The sequence below is a fragment of the Oncorhynchus keta genome, chromosome 10 (assembly GCF_023373465.1).
Source record: "Oncorhynchus keta strain PuntledgeMale-10-30-2019 chromosome 10, Oket_V2, whole genome shotgun sequence".
NCBI lineage: Eukaryota > Metazoa > Chordata > Actinopteri > Salmoniformes > Salmonidae > Oncorhynchus > Oncorhynchus keta.
This window is the reverse complement of record NC_068430.1, coordinates 51,189,060-51,207,530: the sequence shown is the minus strand read 5'-3', so window position 1 is coordinate 51,207,530 and position 18,471 is coordinate 51,189,060. Positions and strand designations below refer to the sequence as shown.

Here is an 18,471-nt window from a genome sequence, read left to right as displayed (position 1 = left end):
ACATTAGGCTTTAAAATAATTGTACAGGTGGGAATCCTCTTGGCAAGTGGGATTCTGGTATATTGCTTCAATTATCCTGTATTTTTGATCAGTGTAGAGAAAGAAAATGGCAGAATAGGAAGCTAATTTCAAACTATTGTGATGGTGAGGGTAATTTAAATACTGGCATAATATTTTTTTTAAAGAGTGGGGCTGGTGAAGAGGTTGGAAAGACAGGGAAGATAGTGGTGGTGAGTCAAAGCGCAGTTCGCCAGATTCGAACCCATGCCAAGTCATGTGCCGGTGTCAGTGGCTCTAATCATTGGACCACACAGGCCAACGGCATTGTCATTTTACCTCACACTGACTGCTTAGACAGCAGAGTTACGGGATATATGCACCACTTGATGTCATGTCACTTACCTGGCAACTCTGGCATGGGCTTGCTAGTTGAAGGTGAGACCGGAGACCCCTGTGTGGCAGAGCCTGTTGGAGACATCACCAAAGCAGTGTCCCCCTTCACTGTTCCGTGGTTCTCACTTGACATCTCTCCTCATCTGTCCTGCCCTGAAAAAAAAGATGGAGTTTTCACTTAACTTTGCCTTGTTAAGTACAGTTGAAGTCGGAAGTTTACATACACCTTAGCCAAATAAACTGAGTTTAAATGTTTCACAATTCCTGACATTTAATCAGAGTAAAAATGTTTGAGGTCAGTTAGGATCACCACTTTATTTTAAAAATGTGAATGTCAGAATAATAGGAGAGAGAATGATTTATTTCAGCTTTTATTTCTTTCATCACATTCTCAATGGGTCAGAACTTTACATACACTCAATTAGTATTTGGTAGAATTGTCTTTAAATTGTTTAACTTGGGTCAAACGTTTTGGGTAGCCTTCCACAAGCTTCCCACAATAAGTTGAGTGAATTTTGTCCTATTCCTCCTGACAGAGATGGTGTAACTGAGTCAGGTTTGTATGCCTCCTTGCTCGCACATGCTTTTTCAGTTCTGCCCACAAATTTTCTATATGATTGAGGTCAGGGCTTTGTGATGGCCAATCCAATACCTTGACTTTGTTGTCCTTTAAGCCATTTTGCCACAACTTTGGAAGTATGCTTGGGGTCATTGTCATTTGGAAGACACCTTTGCGACCAAGCTTTAACTTCCTGACTGATGTCTTGAGATGTTGCTAAATTATGTGGATATATTGTTCTTTCCTCATTATGCCATCTATTTTGTGAAGTGCACCAGTCCCTCCTGCAGCAAAGCACCGCCACAACATGATGCTGCCACCCCTGTGCTTCACGGTTGGGATGGTGTTCTTCGGCTTGCAATCCTCCCCCTTTTTCCTCCAAATATAACGATGGTCATTATGGCAAAAAAGTTCTATTTTTCGGACCAGAGGACATTTCTCCAAAAAGTACGATCTTTTTCCCCATGTGCAATTGCAAACCATAGTCTGGCTTTATGATGGCGGTTTTGGAGCAGTGGCTTCTTCCTTGCTGAGCGGCCTTCAGGTTACGTCGATAGATTACTTGTTTTACTGTGGATATAGATACTTTTGTTTCCTCCAGCATCTTCACACGGTCCTTTGCTGTTGTTCTGGGATTGATTTGCACTTTTCACACCAAAGTACGTTCATCTCTAGGAGACAGAACGCGTCTCCTTCCTGAGCGGTATGACGCTGTGTGGTCCCATGGTGTTTATACTTGCGTACTATTGTTTGTAGAGATGAACGTGGTACCTTCAGACGTTTGGAAATTGCGCCCAAGGATGTTTAAAAGGCACAGTCAACTTAGTGTATGTAAACTTCTGACCCACTGGAATTGTGATACAGTGAACTAAGTGAAATAATCTGTCTGTAAACAATTACTTGGAAAAATGACTTGTCATGCACAAAGTAGATGTCCCCACCGACTTGACAAAACTATAGTTTGTTAACAAGAAATTTGTGGAGTGGTGTATGAAAACTTCCGACTTCAACTGATATAGTGTGTACTATTCAAATGACAGAGCAAAGAACCTAGCTGTTTACTATTATTAAATGTGATAAAATGTAAAGATGTTCCATAATCTCCAAGGTACCCAGGTGGTGATTTGACATGCTTTCCGAAATTCAAAGGAATCAAGCAAGACCTTCTATGCTATAATGATGGTCCGCAAACAATCGTTTAAGGTGCATGCCGTCACCTGCTGTGCTGGAGTATGCGATCAATCATGTTTTGCTTAATTCTGTATTACTAAGAAAGAAAGAAAACAAAAATCCCTACTAACAAACCCTCCCCCATACCGAAAAACACATCAAAAATGTTATTCTTTCATGCTGAGACAATCCAGCTTTAGGATTATTCAGTATTTTAAAAAATCATGTTGACAGGAACATCTGTTACACCTAAACTCTATTGCCGGCATTTCTGCTTTCAACAATTCAAGTAGTGTTGATAACCTTTCCAATGAGAGCTATGAAGTAAATTTTATTTCAAGTTAAGTTTTTACTCAGTGCACTGCACAAATACAGTGAAATGCCTTTCTTAATGGTCTTCCTCAGCGATGCAATAATCAATATCAGTAGTACTATAAAAATAAAACATTTTAAAATAAAAGTAGAACAAAAAACACACAAGAAACAGAAATAAGAACACCAGAAAATAAGTAAGCTATGTAACAGGGTTAGTTCCAGGGTCAGTGCCAATACCATATTTACAATGTGCAGGGATACTGGAGTGGTAGGGTATATATAAGGGTAAGTTGACTAGACGTCAAGAGATATAATAAACAGAGTAGCAGCAGCAGCATGTATGATGACTGTGTGTGTGTGTGTTGGAGTGTCAGTATACGTGTGGATAGAGAGCAAAACATTTAATAAAATAGAAGGGTCAATGCAGATAGTCCGTGTAGTCATTTGTTACAGCCTGAATTTAAAATGGATATCATTGAGATTTTGTGTCACTTGCCTACACACACAATATCCCGTACTGTCAAGGTGGAATTGTTTTTAGAAATGTTTACAAATTGATCCAAAATGAAAAGCTGAAATGTGTTGAGTCAACAAGTATTCAACCCTTTTGTTATAGCAAGACCAAAAAAGTTCCGGAATATCCCTTTGAGCAAGGTGAAGTTATTAATTACACTTTGGATGGTGTGTCAATACACCAAGTCACTTGGGGGATTGACCCAGGGATTTCACTATGAGGCTAATGGTGACTAAAACGGTTATAGTTTAATGGCTGTGATTGGAGAAAACTGAGGATAGATCAACAACATTGTAGTTACTCCAAAATACTAACCTTAATGACAGAGCGAAAAGAATAAATCCTGTACAGAATAAAAAAATATTCCAAAACATGCATGTGTCCAGAATACAAAGCCTTATGTTTGAGACAAATTGAAAACAACATCACTGACTACCACTCTTCATATTTTGAAGCATGGTGGTGGCTGCATTATGTTACGGGTATGCTTGTCATCGGCAAGGACTAGGGAGTTTTAAAAAATATATTAAACAATTATCAGAGCTAAGCACAGGCAAAATCATAGAGGAAAACCTGGTTCGGAGATGTTTACCAAGAAGAAATTGAATGATCCTGTGAGGCCTAGCTGCAGTTTTGACTTAAACCGACTTGAAAATCTATGGCAAGGCTTGAAAATGTCTGTCTAGAAATGATTAACAACCAACTTGACAGAGATGGAAGAATTTTAAAAAGAATAATTGGCAAATATTGTACAATCCAGGTGTGCAAAGCTATTAGCGATTTAACCAGAAAGATTCACAGCTGTAATCGCTACCAAAGGTGATTCTAACATGTATTGCCTCAGGGTTATGCAAATTCAATATCTGTATTTCATTTTCAAGAAATTCGCAAGAACTTCTACAACATTGTTATCACTTTGTCATTATGGGGTAGTGTGTGTAGATAGGCGAGGAAAAAAATATATGAAACAATTTTGAATTCAGGCTGTAACACAACTTTCTATAGGGAGCAGCTGGGGTAGCTACATCACTCCACCTATTCATTTCACAAATCAGTCTTACAGCGTCTGCATATGAGACATTGATTCTATATCTCTGGGCCTCTCTCTGCACCTAGCAGCCATCAAACGCTGCACTGTGTTCCCACCCACAATTACAACATTTAGCCTTTACCTTGTTCCCACAGTCACCGTAATCATGTTCCCTTCCACATTTGGCACATGTTATCTTTCCTTTACACTGGGCCACTGGGTAATCCAGGGGTATTCAACCGGGGGTCCAGGTACTGCAGGGGGTCCACGAAAATGTACATAGAAAACAAAAAGAGGGAAAATTATACATTTTGTTTTTATGAATATAGCTAGTAACAAATGAATTTGTATTACATACCTACAGTATAAAAAGAGGAGAATAACTTCATTCTAATGATGTCAACTTCACTTCTCAACTCAAGGTGTCAACAGTCTTCAGTCTTGTGAGTGAAAACATCCGAAGATCAAAGGTAAACGATTAATTTGATTGCTTTTCTGATTTTCGTGACCAAGCTTCCTGATGCTAAGTGTACTTAACGTTTAGTCGTGCGATCGATAAACTAACACAAAAGCTTGGATTGCTTTCTCTGTAAAGCATAACTTCAAAATCTGACACGACAGGTGGATTAACAAAAGGCTAAACTGTGTTTTACTATATTGCACTTGTGATTTCATGAATATAAATATTTGTAGAAATATTTATTGAATGTAGCGCTATGCTATTCAGCAGTTGTTGATGACACTTATCCCCATAGGGGGGTTGCAGCCATAACAAGTTAAACCAGCTAAACAGCTGAAATTAGCAAAAATGTGTTAGGAGTTACCCATCTATCGAATAGCGCTGTGAATTGCGAGCGCCTGCACGATACTTAGGTGCCGATACGATGTCTACTGCGATTCTCACAATTCTAAATGTATTGCGATTCGATGTTCCCAACATATTGCTCACTATATGTCTGCTGCAGAGGGATAAGAGAGTCATGGGAAAACGAGTTAATCAGTCATCGAAATAAAAGTGCTGGGGAAAAAAGCGGCACCCTATTTACAAAGAAGATGGAGAACAAGCTAAGATGGAAAAATACTGGAGTTTTGCTGCAGGTTACAGCAAATGGTGGCAAACATTTATTTTGCGATGTTGTCAAAACGATACGCTACATCGTCAAAAACAATATACCAATACGTAACAATTGACCCCCCGCATCACTACTATCTAATAGGCTGTTAAGAGTTTACACTTCCTCTTCCAATTACAGTGCCTTCAGAAAGTATTCATACCCCTTGACTTATTCAACATTTTCTTGCGTTACAGCCTGAATTCAAAATGTGTTAAATATATATTTCTCTCACCCATCTACACTCAATACCCCATAATGACAAAGTGAAAATGTGTTTTTAGAAATGTTTGCAAATTCATTGAAAATGAAATGCATAAATATCTCATTTATATAAATATTCACACCCCTGAATCAATACTTTGTGTTAGCTCCTTTGGCAGTGATTGCAGCTGTGAGACTAAGAGCTTTCCACACCTGGATTGTGCAACAATTGCCAATTATTATTTTCTAAATTCTTTAAGTTCTGTCAAATTGGTTGTTAATCATTGCTAGACTACCATTTCCAGGTCTTTCCATAGATTTATGGGGTACAGAGATGAGGTAATCATCTAAAAAAGTAATGTCATGTTAAACACTGTTATTGCGAAAAGTGAGTACATGCAATTTACTTGATGTATTAAGCACATTTATTTAGGCTTGCCATACAACCACTGATTATTATCATCATCTGACCCTGATGGTCATCTATGAACACTTGAACATCTTGGCCATGTTATGTTATAATCTCCACCCCTCATAGCCTGGTTCCTCTAGGTTTCTTCCAAGGGAGTTTTTCCTAGCCACCATGCTTCTACACCTGCATTGCTTGCTGTTTGGGGTTTTAGGCTGGGTTTCTGTACAGCACTTTGTGACATCAGCTGATGTAAGAAGGGCTTTATAAATACATTTGACTGATAACAAAGGGGTTGAATACGTAATGACTCAAGACATTTCAGCTTTTCATTTTTTACTAATTTGTGAGAAAAAAAAGAAAACAATTCCACTACGACATTTTGGGGTAGTGTGTGTAGACCAGTGACCGAAACAAATGTCAATTGAATCTATTCATTGTATTATGTTCATTACTTTTCCTTGTCATTCGCCTGATTTTTAAATGTTATTCTTATTGAATCTTTATTTAAATAGGCAAGTCAGTTAAGGACAAAATCTTATTTACAACGAGGGCCTACCCCAGCCAGACCCTAACGACGCTGTTTGCCGCCCTATGACAATACGTTAAAAACCTGTTTTTGCTAGCATATGACGGGGGTCGTCGGTTTGCAGGTCCCTAGGCAAGAATGGGTGTAGCCCTGTAAATGAGGACCTGGGGTCACAAACATCATCATATCTTTTACACTCCCTTCACCAGAAGCGCCACTGCTTTCAGTAAGTAGGATGGTCGCTTTTTCATCTTACTTTCCATTACAGACTATTCAGGTTCTTGACCATATCCTCAGAACGATCATCCATATTGATCGCATTAGAGCACATATGTTGCTTCTCCAACCGCCGCATCCTCACTAGCCTACTCTCTGCCATCACAGCTTTCCAAGGATTTTCGCCTGGCCATATAATTTCATTGTGGTTACTATTCAACAAGCAAGACCTGTTGATCGTCCTGACAATTCTGCGGTTATAGTCTGGAGTGAATGGTAGCCTACACTATAGTGGTAATCATTTAATGAATGAATGATAGAGCCCATTCATCCAGACCCGTAGCGAGCGCACAAGAGAGTAATTAGCTAGACTAGTGCTTCTCGGTCGGTAACGTAAACAGCAGATTGATAGATTATGTTGTACTTCCACAATGTGCTATTGGCAACAGTGCACCGGCAAAATCTGCGTCAAATCCCTCCGAACGAGCAGAGTGATACCAGCAGTGGGGATTACGCTGGTGAAGAAACTATCTAGCTAAATCAACATGAATGTATGTATAAAACACGCGGCTAGATAGTTAACTGTCTAGCTATACCTATGCATTTTAGTACCTAGTGATTCATTATTAATTTGATGTGCTTTTGATTAACATAACATTTCAAATTGACATCTTGCAGATGCGTGTTCTATCTTTACCGTTGATTACAGAATTTACCAAAGGACACGCATGCGCCTGCTACACCGCCCGAAAACAAACACGAATGAGGGGAGAACATCTGGTAGCTGCGCTACACAATGAAAGGCAACGGCAGTATCTCGGAACACAAGTAGGGAGATACGTGGAAAACAGATCAAATACGGTAGGATACTGTACGAAAATTGGCTTAGTGTGACATATAAATGACGAGAATTAGTAAGGCTACCAGGTATATGCTGTCAATATAGGCGTATATGAACCCCTTTTACTTCAAACACATACAAATACTTAGGCGCGCACTTTGGTTGAGACAAAATAGCGCGCGATATCGAGTCATAGCAACCCTTGCAGACAACATTGTTTCTTTATTTCGTGCATTGACAATGCGTGTACATTTTGAGTGGATAATATGATACCCTGCATGTTCCGCCACCTTCCCATGGCCTTCCTATAGCGCTATTGTGGTTATTCCCCTTACCTTATAGAGGTTTGTTGGAACCTTGTATAGCCTTTGCTCTATTCAATCCGGACCTGCCTCCACCTCTTCCTCCCCACCTTCTCCGCCATCTTGTTTCGGGGACGCGGGCCTTGGTATTGCGCACGCGCCAGTTTAGTTGTGGAAGGGCATTTGTAAACGTTGACATGCTGTAGAATCTTAGTAGCTAGTTCTTCAGAACTTTGCTTGTGAAAGTGGTCAGGCCAATCAATACACATTTGCGAACTCGTCTGAACTATTTAACCAGTAATACTCCCATGGCATGATTGGGATTACGAAATAATATCGAATTATATTCACTTTTCTGTAGTTTTGTTTTGTGCAGTGTCTACGTTTTCAATTGATACAACTCATTATTAGTGACATGCTCAGTAGTCTATGTATTTATTATAATGTTATTAGAAGATGTTGCATTATGCCTATGTGATGATACCATGTCAACCAGATGTATGCACTCATGTCTTTATGTTGACTAATAAATCAATTAGACTAATAAATTAACAACTTTAAATTCATGTTGATATTCTCTCTTTCTTTGTATTGTTCCATTATGTGTGCACTGAATGCTAAATATTATAAACTGTATAACATATTTAGGTTATTTGTCAAATAAAAGTTGCAGTCCTGGTAATAGGCTGGGGGAATTTCAGACATTTATAAAAAATAATAAAAAATCTATACCATCTGTTCCCTGCACATGATCTCAAGAAATCGTTTTTATTGCTGTGATTACTGTGCCTCAGGTGTGACTGGGTTGTTGAAACGTGCATGCCAACAGTGTTACATCTGGGGAGTAATCATTAGTCCAAACGGTTGCAAAACCGAACAACTAAAATTAGAGTTTCAATTGGCAAATTGAGGTAGGGCCCTCCCAGTTTCGTTCTGTTTGCCGTTTAAGAAACGTTTTACAACAGAATCAGTGTAATGAGTATGCACCTGATATTTTATCCGACATACAGGTCAGGAGAAAAATCGTCCCACTTTCACCAAACATTGTCAACACTGACATCTGGTGGTGTACGGATGTTCTGTTCTACTATGGCCATTACAATTATTAAACATGATGAACCAATTACGTCTGACCCCTTTTGAGCACAGTTGAATTCACCATTCAATTTGATGCGGTAGCCTACAATTGATGCAGAACCCCATTTAGCTCATTATAAATACCCTCCCACTTCTCAGAATGGCTGTTTTATGTTCAAATATACATAAAAGAAATGAGCTGAGCCATCATTGTTTTTTTTTTTAATTTTTATTTCACCTTTATTTAACCAGGTAGGCTAGTTGAGAACAAGTTCTCATTTGCAACTGCGACCTGGCCAAGATAAAGCATAGCAGTGTGAACAGACAACACAGAGTTACACATGGAGTAAACAATAAAGTCAATAACATAGTAGGAAAAAAATGGGCAGTCTATATACAATGTGTGCAAAAGGCATGAGGAGGTAGGCGAATAATACAATTTTGCAGATTAACACTGGAGTGATAAATGATCAGATGGGCATGTACAGGTAGAGATATTGGTGTGCAAAAGAGCAGAAAAGTAAATAAATAAAAACAGTATAAAAACAGTATGGGAATGAGGTAGGTGAAAAAGGGTGAGCTATTTACCTATAGACTATGTACAGCTGCAGCGATCGGTTAGCTGCTCGGATAGCTGATGTTTGAAGTTGGAGAGGGAGATAAAAGTCTCCAACTTCAGCGATTTTTGCAATTGTTCCAGTCACAGGCAGCAGAGTACTGGAACGAAAGGCGGCCAAATGAGGTGTTGGCTTTAGGGATGATCAGTGAGATACACCTGCTGGAGCGCGTGCTACGGATGGGTGTTGCCATCGTGACCAGTGAACTGAGATAAGGCGGAGCTTTACCTAGCATGGACTTGTAGATGACCTGGAGCCAGTGGGTCTGGCGACGAATATGTAGTGAGGGCCAGCCGACTAGAGCATACAAGTCGCAGTGGTGGGTGGTATAAGGTGCTTTAGTGACAAAACGGATGGCACTGTGATAGACTGCATCCAGTTTGCTGAGTAGAGTGTTGGAAGCCATTTTGTAGATGACATCGCCGAAGTCGAGGATCGGTAGGATAGTCAGTTTTACTAGGGTAAGCTTGGCAGCGTGAGTGAAGGAGGCTTTGTTGCGGAATAGAAAGCCGACTCTGGATTTGATTTTGGTGAGGAGCTGGGAACCATTAGGATCTGTTTGCTCCAGAGACTTAAATGGCAACAGCTTAACACTGAACCAACCCTGCCCCTGTGGCTCCCAATTTGTTCAGCATTCCTGCACAGTTCAGTTGTTTGTGCAACAGAACTTGACGGCATAAAAGTGACCTGAATCGACATGACATACACCAAACGTACATAACATTGCACCAGGTCAATAAAACTGGTCAAAATATATGATATAGGTCTCCAATGGCAACCTTATTGGGAAATTCTCACTGTCTTAAGAGTATGCTACAGTTCTAACATTCCACTGGTCTAGTCAGTTTTTGTATTTTACCTCTGTCAGAAGACTGGTTTTCCAAATGTCAAGGCTACTGTTATTTAATTGACCTTGTGGCATGGAGTACCTCAAATGCCCTTTGAATCATCATACTTTTAAAAAGCAAAACATCAATTCTTAAGAGAAGACAGGTTCTATCACAAATTATAGACAGAATTGCACGAATAAAGCTGTCTGTAAGCTGGGCCCCTCAAGGATGTTTCAGGTCTTGAAAATGAATCATCATTTGGGATTTTGCATATACACTTACATGTATTCTAAAATTGGTATGATGTCCGGTTATATTCACTGCTCAAGCAAAATGAGGGATGTGAGTAAAAGAGATTAAGATGATGTAGATCGCTGGTTCTCAAACCTGGTCCTGGGGACCCAAAGGGGTGCACATTTTTGTTTTTGCCCTAGCACTACACAACTGATTCAAATGATCAACTCATGATGATTTGAATCAGGTGTGTAGTGCTAGGGCTAAAACAAAAATATCCACCCCTGTTGGTCCCCAGAACCAGGGTTGAGAACCACTGATGTAGACAGACCAGGCAGCTCAGAATTCAATGTTCCCAGGAGTTGATGAGTTGAGAGGACAAATACTTTTCTGTGCCATCTCCACAATGGCACAAGCAGAGGTGAGTATGGGTGTATGACTTTCAGGTATTGTTGAATGTGTTTATTAAATTAAAGTTAGAAACTAATATCCTAAGATTCGTGCTGAGATGCTGCACAGAATGTATTTTTCCAGACTGGTTTGGATTTGTGTTTTATGATGTGGGATGATTCAACAGAGTGAACTATAGGAAGGCTTCACCCAATTAGGGGTTTACAAACGGGTTGTTACCATTATCAATTCAAAAGGTATTAAGTGGATGTGGAAAATGCTGTTTATGTACACAGTTTAAGCGGTCTCTATTTAAATCCTGTGTTTACTGTAATTATGTTAGATCATATCACTTGGATGAATTCCAACACTGAGATTAGAGATTTGATCGAATCTCAATACATTCTTCTGTTTCAAACTGGTGTGTGTGACTGTGTAAGTTAAAGCTTAATTGATGAGGACACCTTTCAGTGGAATTTAAGGTGCTGTGTTTTAGTAATGATAAAATGCTAACTTTGAGAGTCTCTGAAAGATGTTGAAAGTAGAAAAAAAAAGTGATCACATGAAAATAATGAACCAAAGACGGCAGTATTGCAGCTCATCTTCACTCAATGAAAGTAATACGTTGACTAGCAAATATAGGCCCTGGGGTCCTAAAATTAAGCCATAGGCCTATTGAAATAGGGCCTGAGGCTATGACAAATATTTATATAGAGATGTAGCAGTGGCTCTGCATAATATCTTATTTCTGAGATCAAGTGAGGAAACTTGATGCAAAGCCTCAACACGCATAACATCACTAGTTTGCTAGTTACTTGACTGGGATTGAGCAGGGTTGTGGTCAATTCGTAATTTCTCAATTTAATTCCATTGAACCATTGAATTTAATTGAATTTGAGTTGGCCACACCCCACAGGAAGCAGAATTTGAATCGATAATTGAATGGAAGGAAATATTTAATTCAAACCAATTCAACTGAGACATGAAACATATCATTCATTTGACAAATCTTGTATCAGATTTGTATCTGACACTTATTAATGCAAAGCATACACATACCATTTTATTAAAGATTTCTAACAGTATTTTTCATTGTCATGAGATCATTGTTCCCTTTCATACTCCAGTGTTTGATCTAATGCATTCTGGGAAATGTATATTTCCTGATATTTAAAACATTAAGGGAATTATAAATTATTATAGACAACTCACAATATGTTCTTAGAATAAGCCACTGTAAAGCATGCCACTGTAATGAGTTAATATAGTTTCAGGAGAATGTTTTTAAAATGACATGTTTCAACCATATGTTACATGTGTTACGGGATTCTTCCGTCGAAGGAGAGGCGGACCAATACGCAGTGTGGTTGAAGTTCATGTTTTTTTAATAAGAAAAACTATACATGAACAAACTACAAAACAATAAATGTGAAAACCCGAAACCAGTCCCGTGTGGTACAAACACTGACACAGGAGACAATCACCCACAAAACCCAACACCAAACAGGCTACCTAAATATGGTTCCCAATCAGAGACAATGACTTAACACCTGCCTCTGATTGAGAACCATATCAGGCCAAACAAAGAAACAGACAAACTAGACACACAACAGAATGCCCACTCAGATCACACCCTGACCAAACAAAACATAGAAACATACAAAGCAAACTATGGTCAGGGTGTGACAGTACCCCCAAGGTGGTTCAAAACCTGAACCTATTGGGGAGGGTCTGGGTGGGCATCTGTCCGCGGTGGCGGCTCTGGTGCTGGACGTGGTCCCCACTTCACCATAGACTTAGTCCGCCACATTGTCCGCTTCCGTGGCCTAACCACGGCGACCCTTCTAAATGACCCCACTGGACTGAGGGGCAGCTCGGGACAGAGGGGCCGCTCCGTACTGGCTGACGACTCTGGCAGATCCTGGCTGACTGGCTGCTCTGGCAGATCCTGGCTGAATGGCAGTTCTGGCAGAACCTGGCTGCTCTGGCAGATCCTGGCTGAATGGCGGTTCTGGCAGATCCTGGCGGCTCTGGCTGCTCCATGCTGACTGGCGGCTCTGGCTGCTCCATGCTGACTGGCGACTCTGGCTGCTCCATGCTGACTGGCGGCTCTGGCTGCTCCATGCAGACTGGCGGCTCTGGCTGTTCCATGCAGACTGGCGGCACTGGCTGCTCCATGCAGACTGGCGGCTCTGGCTGCTCCATGCAGACTGGCGGCTCTGGCTGCTCCATGCAGACTGGCGGCTCTGGCTGCTCCATGCAGACTGGCGGCTCTGGCTGCTCCATGCAGACTGGCGGCTCTGGCTGCTCCATGCAGACTGGCAGCGCTGGAGAGGCGGGAGACTCCGGCAGCGCTGGAGAGGAAGAAAGCTCTGGCAGCGCTGGAGAGGAGGAAGGCTCCGGCAGCGCTGGACAGGCGAAGCGCACTGTAGGCGTGGTGCTGGCACTGGTGGCACTGGGCCGAGGACACGCACAAGAAGCCTGGTGCGGGGAGCTGCCACCAGAGGGCTGGTGCGTGGAGGTGGTACTGGATAGACCGGACCGTGCAGGCGCACTGGAGCTCTTGAGCACCGAGCCTGCCCAACCTTACCTGGTTGAATGCTCCCGGTCGCCCTGCCAGTGCGCCGAGGTGGAATAGCCCGCACTGGGCTATGCAGGCAAACTGGGGACACCATGCGCAAGGCTGGTGCCATGTAAGCCGGCCCAAGGAGACGCACTGGAGACCAGATGCGTAGAGCCGGCTTCATGGCACTTGGCTCAATGCCCACTCTAGCCCGGCCGATACGCGGAGCTGGAATGTACCGCACCGGGCTATGCACACGCACTGGGGACACCGTGCACTCCAAAGCATAACACAGTGCCTGCCCGGTCTCTCTAGCCCCCCGGTAAGCACAGGAAGTTGGCACAGGTCTCCTACCTGGCTTCGCCATACTCCCTGTGTGCCACCCCCAATACATTTTTGGGGCTGACTCTCGGGCTTCCGTCTGCGTCGCCGTGCCCGTCTCTCCAACTCCATTCTCCTATAACCCTCCTCGCACTGCTTAAGTGAATCCCAGGCGGGCTCCGGCACTCTCCCTGGGTCGACCGCCCACCTGTCTATTTCCTCCCAAGTAGTATGTCCATACTTCGCTGCCCCTGCTGCCTCTGCCTGTCACCATGCCGCTTGGTCCTGTTGTGGTGGGTGATTCTGTTACGGGATTCTTCCGTTGAAGGAGAGGCGGACCAATACGCAGTGTGGTTGAAGTTCATGGTTTTTTAATAAGAAAAACTATACATGAACAAACTACAAAACAATAAATGTGAAAACCCGAAACCAGTCCCGTGTGGTACAAACACTGACACAGGAGACAATCACCCACAAAACCCAACACCAAACAGGCTACCTAAATATGGTTCCCAATCAGAGACAATGACTAACACCTGCCTCTGATTGAGAACCATATCAGGCCAAACAAAGAAACAGACAAACTAGACACACAGCATAGAATGCCCACTCAGATCACACCCTGACCAAACAAAACAAAACAAAACATAGAAACATACAAAGCAAACTATGGTCAGGGTGTGACAACATGGAATTTGTATCCATACATGATGTCAAAATAAACATTTGTATAGTGATGTGTAGAATACATAAGCCATTTGAATTTCATTTAATTAAATTGTACATCCTTTAATTCAAATTCAATTCAAATTCTGCCTCCTGTGTGGTGTGGCCAATTCAAATTCAATTCAAGAATTGAATTGGAATTAAAGAGCAATTCGCAACTCAATTCAAAATGGACCTCAACCATGGTATCTAGCAAGTTTGTTGTTTAGTTTTTTGGGGGGCTGCTCTTTTTTGGGGCTACTCACCTATGTGTCTCCTGAGATGTTTGTTATTTAAAATTGAAATGATTTTGCACACACATAATAATAAACCTTACGTACCACTGCAAATTACCTATATTATATACTACATGAGTTCATGAGTTATTAAACACAAGATCGCATCAATACAAGCTCATACAAACACACCCTTTTCCCAGATCTCTTCACTCACGAGTTCTCTATCGGTCAATGGCCTGAATACCACAGCACACATGTGTGTTTAAACTGGAGTACCCTCACTCTACTCCATTGCAAAACACTTGTTTCCTATCAGCCAAAATAGTTATCTGGAGAAAGACTCCCATAACTGGGGGATGGAGGATGATATTCAATGGTATAGTTTATTAGGATCCCCATTAGCTACTGCATATGTAGCAGATACTCTTCCTTGGGTCCACATAAAACATACAAATACATGACAAAGTACAGAACCGTAACAGACAGGAACAACATAAGATATTTTATTAAATATATAAATATATAATAATAATAACAGGTATACAGTGTATTCGGTAAGTATTCAGACCCCTTGACTTTTTCCACAATTTGTTACATTAAGTTACAGCCTTATTCTAAAATTGATTAAATGCTTTTTTCCCCCACATCAATCTATGCAGAATACCCCATAATGACAAAGCAAAAACAGTTTTTTTTTAAATTGTTGCTAATTTATTACAAATGTATAAAACGAAAATATTACATTTACATAGGTATTCAGACCCTTTACTCAGTACTTTGTTGAAGCACCTTTGGCAGTGATCACAGCATTGAGTCTTCTTGGGTATGAGACTACAAGCTTGGCAGATCCTCTCAAGCTCTGTCAGATTGGATGGGGAGCGTTGCTGCACAGCTATTTTCAGGTCTCTAGAGATGTTCGATCGGGTCCAAGTCCGGACTCTGTTCTTGAGTAACCAGCCATTCAGAGACTTGTCCCAAAGACACTCCTGTGTTCTCTTGGCTGTGTGCTTAGGGTCATTGTCCTGTTGAAAGGTGAACCTTCGCCCCAGTCAGAGGTCCTGAGCACTCTGGAGCAGGCTTACCAACATGCTTCACTGTAGGGATGGTGCCAGGTTTCCTCCAGATGTGATACTTGCCTTTCATCCAAAGAGTTCAATCTAGGTTTCATCAGACCTTTCTCATGGTCTGAGAGTCTTTAGGTGCCTTTTGGAAAACTCCAAGCGGGCTGTCATGTGCATTCTACTGAGGAGTGGCTTCTGTCTGACCACTCTATCATAAAGGCCTGATTAGTGGAGTGCTGCAGAGATGGTGTCCTTCTGAAAAGTTCTCCCATCTCCACAGAGGAACTCCAGAGCTCTGTCAGAGTGACCATCAGGTTCTTGGTCACCTCCCACCTCAGGGCTTTCTCCCCCAATTGCTCAGTTTGGCCAGGCGGCCAGCTCTAGGAAGAGTCTTGGTGGTTCCAAACATCTTCCATTTAAGAATGATTGAGGCCACTGTGTTCTTGGGGACCTTCAATTCTGCAGACATTCTTTTGTACCCTTCCCTAGATCTGTGCCTCGACACAATCCTGTCTCAAAGCTCTAAGAACAATTTCTTTGACTTCATGGCTTGGTTTTTGCTGTGACTTGCACTGTCAACTGTGGGAACTTATAGTGGCAAGAAAAAAGTATGCGAACCCTTTGAAATTACCTGGATTTCTGCATAAATTAGGCAACGTTTGATCTGATCTTCATCTTAGTCACAACAACAGACGAACACAGTGTGCGTAAACTGATAACACAGATTATAGTATTTTTCTTTTCGATATTGAATACATAATTTAAACATTCAGTGTTGGTTTGAAAAAGTATGAACTCCTAGGCTAATGACTTTTCCAAAAGCTAATTGGAGTCAGGAGTCGGATAACCTGGAGTCCAATCAATAAGACGAGATTGGAGATATTGGTTAGAGCTGCCTTGCCCTATAAAAAAACTCACAATATTTGTGTCTGCTATTCACAAGAAGCATTGCCTGATGTGAATCATGCCTCGAACAAAAGAAATCTCAGAAGACCTAAGATTAAGAATTGTTGACTTGCATAAAGCTGGAAAGGGTTACAAAAGTTTCTCTAAAAGCCTTGATGTTTCAGTCCACAGTAAGACAAATTGTCTATAAATGGAGAAAGTTCAGCACTGTTGCTACTCCATACGAGTGGCCATCCTGTAAAGATGACTGCAAGAGCACAGTGCAGAATGCTAAGAGGTTATGAAGAATCCGAGAGTGTCAGCTAAAGACTTACATAAATCACTGGAACATGCTAACATCTCTGTTGACAAGTCTACGATAAACAAGAATGGTATTCATGGGACGACACCACGGAAGAAGCTACTCCTGTACAAAAAAAACATTGGTGCACGTCTGAAGTTCGCAAAAGAGCATCCTGGATGTTCCACAAGCGCTTCTGGCAAAATATTCTGTGGACAGATTAAACTGAAGTTGAGTTGTTTGGAAGGAACATACAACATTGTGTGGAGAAAAAAAAGACATAGCACACCAACATCAAGACCTCATCCCAACTGTAAAGTATGGTGGAGGGAGCATCATGTGTAACGGTTCTCATGTGGTGAAGGAGAGTCGGACCAAAATGCAGCGTGTAGATTTGCGATCCATGTTTAATGAACAAACGTAACACGAATCTAAATACAAACACTACAAAACAATAAACGTAACGAAAACCGAAACAGCCTATACGAGTGTAAACTAACGCAGAATAAGGACATCAAGACACTAAGGACAATCACCCACGAAACACTCAAAGAATATGGCTGCCTAAATATGGTTCCCAATCAGAGACAACGATACACACTTGTCTCTGATTGAGAACCACTCCAGACAGCCATAGACTTTGCTAGATAACCCCACTAAGCCACACACCCAACACTCCACAAAACCCCAAGACAAAACACACCACAATAAACCCATGTCACACCCTGGCCTGACCAAATAAATGAAGAAACACAAAATACTTCGACCAGGGCGTGACAGAACCCCCCTAAGGTGCGGACTCCCGAACGCACCTCAAAACAATAGGGAGGGTCCAGGTGGGCGTCTGTCCATGGTGGCGGCTCCGGCGCGGGACGTGGACTCCTCTCAAACACTGTCTTAGTCCCTCCTCCTCGCGTCCTTGGATAGTCCACTCTCGCCACCGACCATGGCCTAGTAGTCCTCACCCAGAACCCCTCTGGACTGAGGAGCAGATCTGGACTGAGGAGCAGATCTGGACTGAGGAGCAGATCTGGACTGAGGAGCAGATCTGGACTGAGGAGCAGATCGGGACTGAGGGGCAGCTCCTGACTGAGGCAGCTCGGGACTGAGGCAGCTCGGGACTGAGGCAGCTCGGGACTGAGGGGAAGCTCGGGACTGAGGGGAAGCTCGGGACTGAGGGGAAGCTCGGGACTGAGGGGAAGCTCGGGAGTGAAAGGAAGCTCAGGCAGGTTGATGGATCTACCAGATCCTGGCTGGCTGGTGGTTTCAGCAGATCCTGGCTGACTGGCAGATCCTGACTGAATGGCAGATCCTGGCTGACTGGCAGATCCTGGCTGACTAGCGGATCTGGCAGATCCTGGCTGACTGGCGGATCCTGGCCGACCGGCGGATCCTGGCCGACTGGCGGATCCTGGCCGACTGGCCAGATCCTGGCTGACTGGCGGATCTGACAGATCCTGGCTGACTGTCAGACCCTGGCCGACTGGCAGTTCTGGCAGATCCCGGCTGACTGGCGGATCTGGAAGAGTCTGGTTGACTGGCGGATCTGGAAGAGTCTGGTTGACTGGCGGATCTGGAAGAGTCTGGCTGACTGGCGGATCTGGAAGAGTCTGGCTGAATGGCGGATCCTGGCAGACTGACGGATCTGGCTGCT

At 42.4% G+C, this 18,471-nt stretch overlaps 2 protein-coding genes across 5 annotated transcripts in view; one reads left to right on the top strand and one right to left on the bottom strand.

The window, feature by feature from the left end:
- The window catches only part of LOC118388931 (mRNA (2'-O-methyladenosine-N(6)-)-methyltransferase-like), a 46,990-nt gene extending 39,223 nt beyond the window's left edge, over positions 1-7,767 (bottom strand). Inside the window, exons 1-3 of one of the 2 annotated variants that reach the window (XM_035778536.2) lie at positions 7,628-7,767; positions 4,124-4,235; positions 403-546 (exon numbers count right to left, since the gene is read on the bottom strand). In XM_035778536.2, coding sequence (XP_035634429.1) covers positions 403-526 — 124 coding nt within the window. In that variant the 5' untranslated portion in view covers positions 527-546; positions 4,124-4,235; positions 7,628-7,767. The remainder of the gene's footprint in view (positions 1-402; positions 547-4,123; positions 4,236-7,627) is intronic. The other variant, XM_035778539.2, reaches the window with a different exon arrangement.
- Positions 6,888-18,471, top strand: part of LOC118388932 (phospholipid transfer protein-like) — a 37,340-nt gene continuing 25,756 nt past the window's right edge. The window contains exons 1-2 of one of the 3 annotated variants that reach the window (XM_035778543.2): positions 6,888-7,002; positions 7,161-7,312. In XM_035778543.2, coding sequence (XP_035634436.1) covers positions 7,214-7,312 — 99 coding nt within the window. In that variant the 5' untranslated portion in view covers positions 6,888-7,002; positions 7,161-7,213. The other 2 variants (XM_035778542.2, XM_035778544.2) reach the window with 2 other exon arrangements.